Source organism: Lygodium microphyllum, chromosome 4 (genome assembly GCF_053477565.2).
Source record: "Lygodium microphyllum isolate KBCC chromosome 4, Lygodium_microphyllum_v1.1.10, whole genome shotgun sequence".
Lineage (NCBI taxonomy): Eukaryota > Viridiplantae > Streptophyta > Polypodiopsida > Schizaeales > Lygodiaceae > Lygodium > Lygodium microphyllum.
In genome coordinates this window covers 92,790,726-92,801,037 of record NC_141138.1, presented here as the reverse complement: position 1 = coordinate 92,801,037, position 10,312 = coordinate 92,790,726, and the positions used below count along the sequence as shown (strand labels likewise).

The following is a 10,312-nucleotide window of genomic DNA, read 5'->3' as shown; positions in this document are numbered from 1 at the left end:
ATGTGCATACTGTACTTCCTATAGACAAAGGTAAAGCCCCTATGCAAGAAAATGATGATGTAGATGTAGAGACTTTATTGTCACAGATCCAATAGATCTATATACCTCTCTACCAAGATCAAGTTGTCCCTACCTATTCTACTGAAACTGGTCCTTCAACTTCTCAAAGGCTTGTACATTCTGACTGTATTAGATATGCTTTTGGGGTACCTCTCTCTAATCAGTTTACAAAATCGACTAACCAGGCATTGCATGAATTTTTAGATCAAATGTATTCTACTGATTGGTATGATGATGAAGCTGAAGTAGAGCTGCAGGAACTCCTTCAAGCTCAACAACAAAAGGAAGATGCTATACTTAGAGCAATGCCCCTTAAGGTGGATCCAGAAAGAGCTGACATGGATGATGATAGCCGCTATATTAACAACAAAATGGATTCCAAAATTATGGGTGAGTCTGTGGAATTCATAGCTAAAAAAAGATTGCATGCATGGTACTATATAGATGCTAATGCATCCCATCATTGGATCTACACTATCTCCTCTCAGATGAAGATGGTGATAGTATCATAGATGATGATGTGGTGGATGATTCCTTCCAATCTATCAGTCCCCATCGAGGAAATCATAATGAAGCCCTTAATGCTCATACTTCCTCCTCCAAATCCTCCAAAGACTTAGATAAAAAGCCCAAGAAACTCAGTGTTCTGGAGAAAGTTGGAAACTTTCCTATTTGGTCAATAGATGGTAAGACACCTGAGGAAATTAAGCTTTTGATCTACATGATGTATGCATATGTAGGAAAAAAGTTATTGGATAAGCCCAATGCTAACTGTGTGGATGTGCTCAATGCCATGACACATGGATTTGTTGGTGGTCTAAGACAATGGTGGATGTCTATACATCCCCATATAAAACTGGCCATCGCTCAACAACCGGATCCAGTTAGTTTATTCTTTGAGTTATTACTTGGTGAACCTGTTGGGAACAAGTTAGATGAAGTTGTAGAGGCCCGTGAGGCTTTCTTTAAAAAAAATTATGTGACCCAAAGCAATATAAGGATTATCTTATTTACATGCGTGATTTATTGTATGAAGGCATGGGTGCACATGATGCCTCTATGAAAGAACATCTTGTGTGTTCTTTCTAGGAGCCTATCCCTTTCTTTTGCAAACAAAAGATGCAACAAGAGAAAAGAGAATTCAATGATAGTGTAGGTCAAATTATCCAGACCATTAAACAAACTATCAAAGAAGTGTGCCACCAATAGAAACTCATTACTCTTCAACAAAAATTCCCCTCAAATGTATGCAAACATAGTAAGAAATTCTATAAAGATTTTGGCTGTGATGATAAGTGCAAATGTTCCCCATGGAACAACTCTTCTTGGAAATCCTCTTCAAGAGATCCCTACAGATCTCATCACAGATCTTCCAGATCACATAGACATCACCATCAAAATAGATATTTTAAACAGTCAAGACTTGAGTCAAAAGATCGAGCCAAATACAAGTATAAAAGCTCTTGGTCTCATAGAAACCAAAAGGTTTTGAAATGCTATATATGTGGCAACAAAAATCACTTGGCCAACAAATGTCCACAAAAGGACAAAGACAATATCAAAGCAACCAAGAAGGATGATAAACCCAAAGTGGCCAATTTGCACCATTATTTGTCAAACTCTTCTACTTCTTCCAGTTCTTCCTCGAGCTACTTTGAGGATTCCTATGATTCTGTTTTACTGATACTGAATCCTCTTATGATGACACTAGATCTACCCTATCTGATGATGCTAGTAGTACTTCATGCTATGAATGGCATGACTCTCTTTCCTCTAATGATGATTTGACTTCAGATGATGAATATCAAACTACTCCAGCAAGCCCTAGTCGTTCAGATGAATCTATCTCACAAATGCAAACAATTAATGCTCATCATATATCATCCTTTTCGTCCAAAGGAAAAAAAAATATTTTTTGCTCCTTCCACATCTAATGGCCTATAGTCCTTGTCAGCTACAACATCCCTCCATGGCTTTCTACGAAGAAAGGACATCTCATCCTTAGCTTGCTCGTCCCATGCCACTACAAAGTAAAAAATATGGACGTGTATCTTCGTCCATTAGTCGATGTCTCATGTGGATGATGCATGACTTTCCGGGATTGGGAGAGTGCTCAGGTGAGCAGGCCTCCATTCTCGCTGGTAATATCTATATTTTATCTCATTCAATCAAGTATTCACTAGGTCGTGGTGTTGGAACAGGTCTGGTTACCTCAGGTTATCATGCATGTCCATTGTGTGAGCCACAGTTAGACTCCCGAAGGTCACGAACCATGAAGAAGATGGTATATCAAGGACACACTGCTTTCTTACCGGAGGATCATGAACTCAGGGAAGGTTTCCTTGAACGAGATCCAACACGTATTATACGAGTTGCCATATTGGACCCACTTACAGGTCAACCACTTGTTAGATCCCATGCATATTTTCAAGAATGTGGGCAACTTGTTATGGGACCACATCACAGGAAAGAGAGACACTATAGGGGCACGAATAGATTTGAAGGAGGTAGGTAAGATGGAGGCACTTTGGCCACAGTCGAGTGCTGATGGTCGCGTGCAGCTTCCTCGCACTCCTTGGGTTTTGTCCACTAAAGAAGAGCGCATTGCGAAGCAAGTAATCAAGTCTATCCGCTCTCCGACGAGTATGATGCGTTCTCTCAGGTCCGCATTTTCTAAAGACGACCAATTATCAGGGCTAAAATCCCATGATTGACATAAGATATGTCAGGTTTGTACTACTAATGGATTGTAATTAGCGTGAGCATTTTGCTATTTGGAATGTGGCCATTATTCATAATGCTTTCTCATTTGTGGCAGTTTGTACTACCGATCGCGATCGCAGGATGTCTTACTCCAGAAATTCGCGGGGCCATTTACAAGTTGTCGACTTTGGTGCAATGGATCTCACAGAAGGAGATTAAGACGTCCTCTATTGAATCCGCGAGGCGGGGAGCAGTGGAGACGGTCTATCTCTTTGAGAAATACCTGCCCACCATTATGCTCATGATACAAATCCACCTTCTTGTGCATCTTGTGGATGAAGTGGAGATTGCTGGACCTGTCCATACGCGATGGATGTTCTTCTTGGAGCACTTCATGAAAACCCTGAAAGGCTTTGTGCGACAACGAGCTCAGCCAAAAGGTAGCATGGCCGAAGGTTGGTTGGTGTCTGAGGCGCTAGTGCATATTTCACAATGGCTACCAACGGTGGAACCAGACAATGAAATGCTATGGTCGCGCTGAAGGACGATGATAGACTGACTGGAGATGTGGTGGTTGGAGATGGGGTAGAAAAAAGAATTGATGCCTCAATGGAAGAGAAGGTGAATCGCTTTTGTATGTTGCACCATGTCTCTATGGAGACGTGTCTCGCCAAGTACCAGATTGCTAGGCAAGATCGAGAGGAAGCACGTGCTGAATTCCGACGTAGTACGCATTATCGATCGATTTGATATCCCGAAGGCATGGAGGAGATGCCACGGTTTATGTCAACGCGATGGTTGCATGGAGCCTTGACCACAGCATCTCGCAAAGGGACATAGGTCTCAATGGAGGAGTGGGAATTCTCGAGGGGATGTAGTCCAAAGGTGATGAGGGGTTAGAATCTGTCGTATCTAAATTTTATATGCGACATCTAATTTGAGTGTTTCAATGTACAGTACAAAATATATAGTGCAGCGTGGTCGCGCGGACGGCATTTTCGTGTGGAGCGTATTGACAAAATGCACTCCACAATGGACTGTGGTGTCATGGCAAGGTTCGAGCAAGAGAGCCGGCGACGAGCAACAGATCCAAACATGGTTGTGGATGAGATGGAGTATTTTGGAAACTTACAAAGTATTATTACGGTGGATTACCGTAGCTTCTCCATGATACTATTCGATGTGGAGTGGTTCAAAGTGGTACTTGGAGGAGTTGGAGCAATAGTTCGACAAGGTCCATTTGGATTTCTCAAAATAGATTCCGAAAAAAAATGGGCGGATTTGCTTGACACCTTTGTGTTGCCGGCCCATTGTGAACAGGTGCATGGAGTCATTTGCTTGCTAATTGTATTACGACATGGTTTATGTCACAATGGTTTGAACTCTCTTATACGTGTTTGTGAATAGGTAATCTTCTATCCAAATCCCCGACAACCTCGATGGTGGTATGCTATACCTTCAACTCCCCGAAGTGCAAGAGTATATGATCAAAGCGATGTTCCGAGCATAGATGAAGATAATATGCAAATAGAGGGGTCGATATTGCAAGGGGTAGAGGCCGTCGAAATCTTAGAGCTAGCATAGACTAACAATGATGGAAATACAGGAGTCCAAGAATTCTTTGAGAACGAGGCAGACTCATTCTTTTGTGGTGACGTATCTAACGACCTTCCACTGTATGCGGAGTTGTGTCAGGAGATTAACATGGGACCATAGGATACTTCATACTTAGAGCATCCACTTAATCAATTCATTGACCAATCGCTTATAAGGGTACATAAGATATGTATTTTAAGTGAGATTTTTTTTAAATGATTTATATTACTGTGCTTTGTATGATTTAAGTTGATTATTCTAACATCATTTTTTGTCTGTGTAGGTGACATTTTCGGGATGAGTCGAGGGATGAGCGATGAGGAGTTACAGGACATCTTCTCACGCATGTCTCCAGACCAGATCGCCAGATTCAGAGAGATGGCAGACCAGGAGCTGTCTCGTTCTTCGTCAGGGGGCTCTGCTAGATCTGCTTCAGCGCGATCGGATGCTTCGGCTTCGAGCAGACGATCTCGACGCTCACGACTTGGACCAAAGTGAGGGAGTGTATCAGGATCAAGGGGATGCTGCAGAGATACAGAGGCAGTGAGCCCGCGATTGACACAGGATACAAGTGCGACTCCTCGCTCTCGTGGCTCAGGTAGATGCTGTGGAGACACGGATGTGGTGTCTCCATCTCGTCGTTCAGCTAGAGCTGCGTCACCTCCAGGATTTGTCACACCTATGGGGATGTCTACTCCAGTTACTCCGGCTTTTGTGCAGCCGTCAACAGGTGGCATCCCTTTGGGTGCCACTCCAAGATAGATTACCCCCGTCGGTACACCAGATGCAGAGGGGTCTCCAAGATATGCCCAGGAGCGTGGACATAGATGGGAGAGGTCCCATCTTAGGCATACTTCTAGGGGTTATGGATATCTAGTCGATAGTAGGTCAAGAGCCATCGTCATGAATGATGAGGGGAGGAGGGTGATGGCTCGCACGAGAGAGTTGTGCCAATAAGTTTTTCGGCACAACGTCTTGGATCATTGGAAGAACATACCGCAGGGGACCAAGGACTACATAGTAGCATCCTTGCATGAGGAGTTTTCGGTGCCAGCCGCAGTAGATAGATTCTCTGCAGGCTGGATGATGGATTGCATGCATGCATACATGTCACATAGATGATCTGACGCACGTAAGGCAATCAAGAGTGGGGCTGCAAAGCCCGAGTGGTTAGATGCAGACGACTGGCGCCGATTGAGAGAGGAGGCTACAGATTCTCCAGGATGTTGGAGTCAGCAGCGTGAGGCAGCGAGGGCATGACTCGAGGCCGGAGTGGTCCATCATCTTGGGAGTGGCGGTCACAGGACATATTTGGAGGACTTTGTAAGTTTTTATTTTGTTTTGCTTGTTTATTTTTTTGAAATATTCTTTGTACTGACAATCATGTTTCTAACAGTTAGCATTTTATTTTCTTTGCAGCACTCCATTACAAATCGCGATTCCTCTGGCCTTGAGACTCGATATGCAGAGAAGCACGGTCTCAATGCATTGATCGACTGATTGTATAGATGCGGCGGCCCTGTAAGTCACTCATCTTTCTTGTCCGTAGTTACCATGAGATATTTGAATGCATTATTGTATAGTGGACTGATGTGTTGTTTCTTTTTCTGCAGAGTCCGTTCGATGCTCTTTTGCGGTGGGACGAGCTTTCGGGGGACGAGGATGTGTAGCTCGCCCTTGGATCCCTGGAGCTCACACACCTTTATTTTTGAGTCGCCTGATCTATGCAGACATGTTCTATGTATTAGTGATATCCTGTCATGATTGTACCAATTTCTTTTTATGCGATCATGTATTTATTTCATGTATCAGTTTTATGATTTCAGTATACATTGTTTTTGTTTGCAAGCACATTGTACACAGTAGTGCAAAAACTATTTTGTATGGCTCTCATAAAGCACACAGTGCTATATCTGCCCTGCCACAAAAAAAAATTCCATGCTACCGTCGCTATTAGCGTCGCAAATTTTACTACACGCGTCGCTATTGGGGTCACTATGCACGCCGCAAACCGTCGCTATCAGCATCGGTATTGGTGTCGCTATACCGACGCTGATAGCAACGGTTTGCGACGTGCTCTAGCGACGCCAATAGCGATGGTTTGCGACGTGCATAGCGACGCCAATAGTGACGCTGATAGCAATGCCAATACCGACGTTTCTATGGCATCGTTAATAACGATGCTTTTTGAGACGATGGGGGAAAATTTTATTGTTTGTATTTTCGTCACTTTAAACATTGGTATAAGGCCTATATCTTGTAGTGGTATATGGATATAGATGGGGAAGTGTATATCGCCCTCAACCCAGGCGGCCTGGAGGGACGAGGGGATCAGGAGGTGTGGCAATTCTATTTAGAGAAGAGCTCCGAGATACAGTCCAAGTGGTACATAGAGATGTAGAGGCAAGACACATGTGGATCAGGTTACGTACAAGCAGAACTCGAGACATGTATATTGCCATATGCTATTTTCCCCCTGCATACTCTAAGTTTTCCCCTAAAGAGGCATCCCCGTATACACCACTATATGAGGACATAATGGGATACATGAGAATTGGGGATGTTCTACTAGCAGGAGACTTTAATGCACGCACAGGAAACAACCAATCCGCTTTCTTTGACACTAGTGATGAGATGTTCAGAGATATTGCATTAGATGAAGTGGGATTAGTTAGATCAGCCCAAGATAGAGAGATAACAGAATATGGAACACACCTACTGGCATTGGAAAGTGCACATGGTTTGGCCATCCTTAACGGGCTACCACAGTGGCCAAGATCTAATGGCTTCACATGTTGGAATAACAAGGAAGGGTCAAGCATAGTGGACTATTTGATTGGATCACCCAACTTGCTACCTGACATAAAAAGCTTTGAAATCTCAGACATACCAATTGGATTAGTAGTAGACCATGCTATTCTAGCTTTCACAATGCAATATGGGCATATACACGAAGCACAGTCACACATACCAAAATTACCACGCTGTGATTTTGTAGAAGCGACCTCACACATATACATCACTACTGTGCGAGATGCATTGAGGGAGCTAGACACACAGGCCTCTCTAGATGAGTTTACAGGACATTTGGCCGAGATAATACACACTTCAGCAGCATACGCTTTCCCACACTACACCGTCAGATAAACCTCCACGAGGTAATGCCCCACAGAATGGTTGGTATGATGATGAGTGCAGAGAGACACGAGCACCTTTTCAGCGAGAGATGGCACTTGGCATATGTACACATAAGCATGCTCAAACACTCTTCAGACTGTTGGTACGCAAAAAGAAGTGGGAATACCTGAGCAGACTAGAAATAGAAATGTATTCCATGTTCTTGGGGCAGGACAGCAAGAGAGCATGGAAAAAGATGCATGAGAACCAACCACCCCTACAAATTACTAGACTGGATGATTGGCATGGATATGCTTGCACACTCTATGATATTCCTGGCCAAGAGCCTATGCCACTCCCCTCAACCTCAAGACCAGCAAATTGCAGATTTTTCACAGAAAAAAAAGTGAGGAATGCCATATGGAAACTGAAAAATGGAAGAGCCCAAGATCATGATGGTTTAGTGGTTGAACACTTCACGCATGCCTGTGATATTCTGGCACCAACGCTGGCTCACATCTTTAATAGGGCAGTTTGTGAGGGATTTCCAACCTGTTGATCAGACCATATTATTGTGCCGCTCTTTAAGAGTGGAGACCCCGCGCTACCTAGTAACTACCGAACTATCATGATTGGACACATGCTGGCCAAGATATATGGCTCTATCGTGGAACAAGCATTGCATGAATGGGCCGAGATGCATGGCCTGAGATCAAAAGACCAAGCTGGCTTCAGGAGGGGATATACAACTCTAGACCATATCTTTACATTGAGGGCAATCATCAAAGAAGGCAAGGCATTCAAGAAAAAGATCTATTGTTGTTTTGTGGACTTTCGCAAGGCCTTTGACACAGTGCCACGTGCTAGACTCATGAGAAGAATGCAAAACATTGATGTGCCCGTAGAGATACAGTGGAGTATCTATGCCTTGTATGAGACCGTGACAAGGAGAGTACGAACACCTGAGGGCATCTCAGATACAGTCAATAGCATCATTGGGGTGAAACAAGGCTATCCACTTTCACCGACACTATTTGGGCTGTATATAGATGAAATTTCAGAATATGTGGATAGGATTGGTGGGGCCGGAAGCCTAGCTGGAGTGTTGATACCATTACTACTTTATGCCGATGATATTGTACTTATATCTGACTCACCTGAGGGACTAAATAAACACTTGGATGCATTATCAGCTTTTTGCAGAGATAGAGATCTTAAGGTGAACCTTGGGAAAACTAAAGCTATGGTATTTAGCGCTTCAGCTGCTTGGGTGACAAGAGTTGAGCACCAGTTTACTTTTGATGGAGAGCCAGTGGAGATGGTTTGGCAGTATGTCTATTTGGGGGTCACATTGAAGGGACCACAGTTCTCTTGGAGAGAGACATCAGAGGCTCGTTTGGCAAAAGCATATGCAGCCTTAGGTGCATTCGAGAGGCAATGTGCTCACATACAATTTCATGAGCCACGCACCAAACTGTGGCTTTTTGACACCCTGGTTACACCCACACTCCTATATGGGGTAGCTATTTGGGGTCCGAGTCTCTCTCACACAAGGAGACAGCCTTTGGGAGACCAGGATGGACCAGAGAAGGAATACTATGACGGATGGGAGCATATGGAAAGACCACTGGTCATGACGATCTCACGTATGATACGAGCGAAGAGCTCAACCCCACATGAGATTATCAGAGCTGAGTTGGGAGCATCACCCATGGTGGCTGAGGCCTTGGTCCAAGCAGTGACTTTCATACATAGACTATGGGAGCTCCCCCAAGATAGATACCCATGGCTAGCCCTGGCCTCTTCTAGACAACTAGCAGCAGACGGTGACAGACACTGTTGGTATGCTCAGATGAGTATATGGATGAGTCTACATGGGCTGCAGATTGACAGACTACCCCCCTTTGACTATAGCCTGGATTGCCCTACACTTGACCTAAGCCGATCAGAGCTAAACCATGTGATCAGAGCAGACATACTAAAGTTAGATACGGAGAAGGCCTGGATCCGACCCCCCTCCCCCCATGGCACGAGGATGGCACACTACCAGACCCACTTCCTTCAGGTATCTGAGGATGGTTTCATCACTCGACCCAATTACATGGACACACAGCTGCGTCATGGACTATGCACAGTTATTGGTCAGATCCACACCTCATCCCGCCACCTGAGGATTGAGACAGGCAGATGGGAGGGTATACAAACATAAGAACGCATATACCCACTATGCGACAGAGAGCCAGAGATAGAGGAACACTACATCTGCCGATGCACTGTATATTATGACATATGAGGTAGATACCACTGTCTGTTTCGAGAGGGTTTTGGACCCCTGAGACGGATCATGCAGTTTGAGGATCAGAGATGCTTGGGATTTTTCCTCTTGGAGCTCCAGAGGCGTAGAGCAACAATTCTACAGAGTAGGAGGCCCCCACAGCTCAGCTCATATAGATAGAGAGCAGTCACTGACTTTTTCACTGATACACGATAGAGCATGGCAGATACCACTACTGTTGCCACACAGCCTATAGGAGTACATCATCATTGGACCTCATCTTCTGTAGATGTCCCTTTGGATAGAGCAGTAGTACTTAGTCGGTCTAGGTGCCCACGTCCACCTGGACGAAGGCCTAGACATCCACACCACGGACAAATTAAAGCCATCATTGAGCACCACAGGAGACAGATGCCGAGACGCCTCAGCCATGCAGATATACACCTCCCTAGAGAATAGACATATCATTGATGGAGAGTTTTCCTTTCTCTACTCTCACTTTCAGATCACTGGCATGTTTCCCTTTTATAGGACACTATTTCATTCCTTTTCAGTCTTATA

At 44.3% G+C, this 10,312-nt stretch overlaps 1 protein-coding gene across 1 annotated transcript; it reads left to right on the top strand.

Annotated features, from left to right (window-relative positions):
* Positions 1-269: 269 nt before the first annotated feature.
* LOC148037323 (uncharacterized) lies at positions 270-9,654 on the top strand. The gene is made up of 4 exons (XM_087677093.1): positions 270-450; positions 549-990; positions 8,425-9,459; positions 9,612-9,654. Exons 1-4 carry the CDS (start codon positions 270-272, stop codon positions 9,652-9,654), a joined length of 1,701 nt encoding a protein of 566 aa, XP_087533219.1.
* Positions 9,655-10,312: the final 658 nt, after the last annotated feature.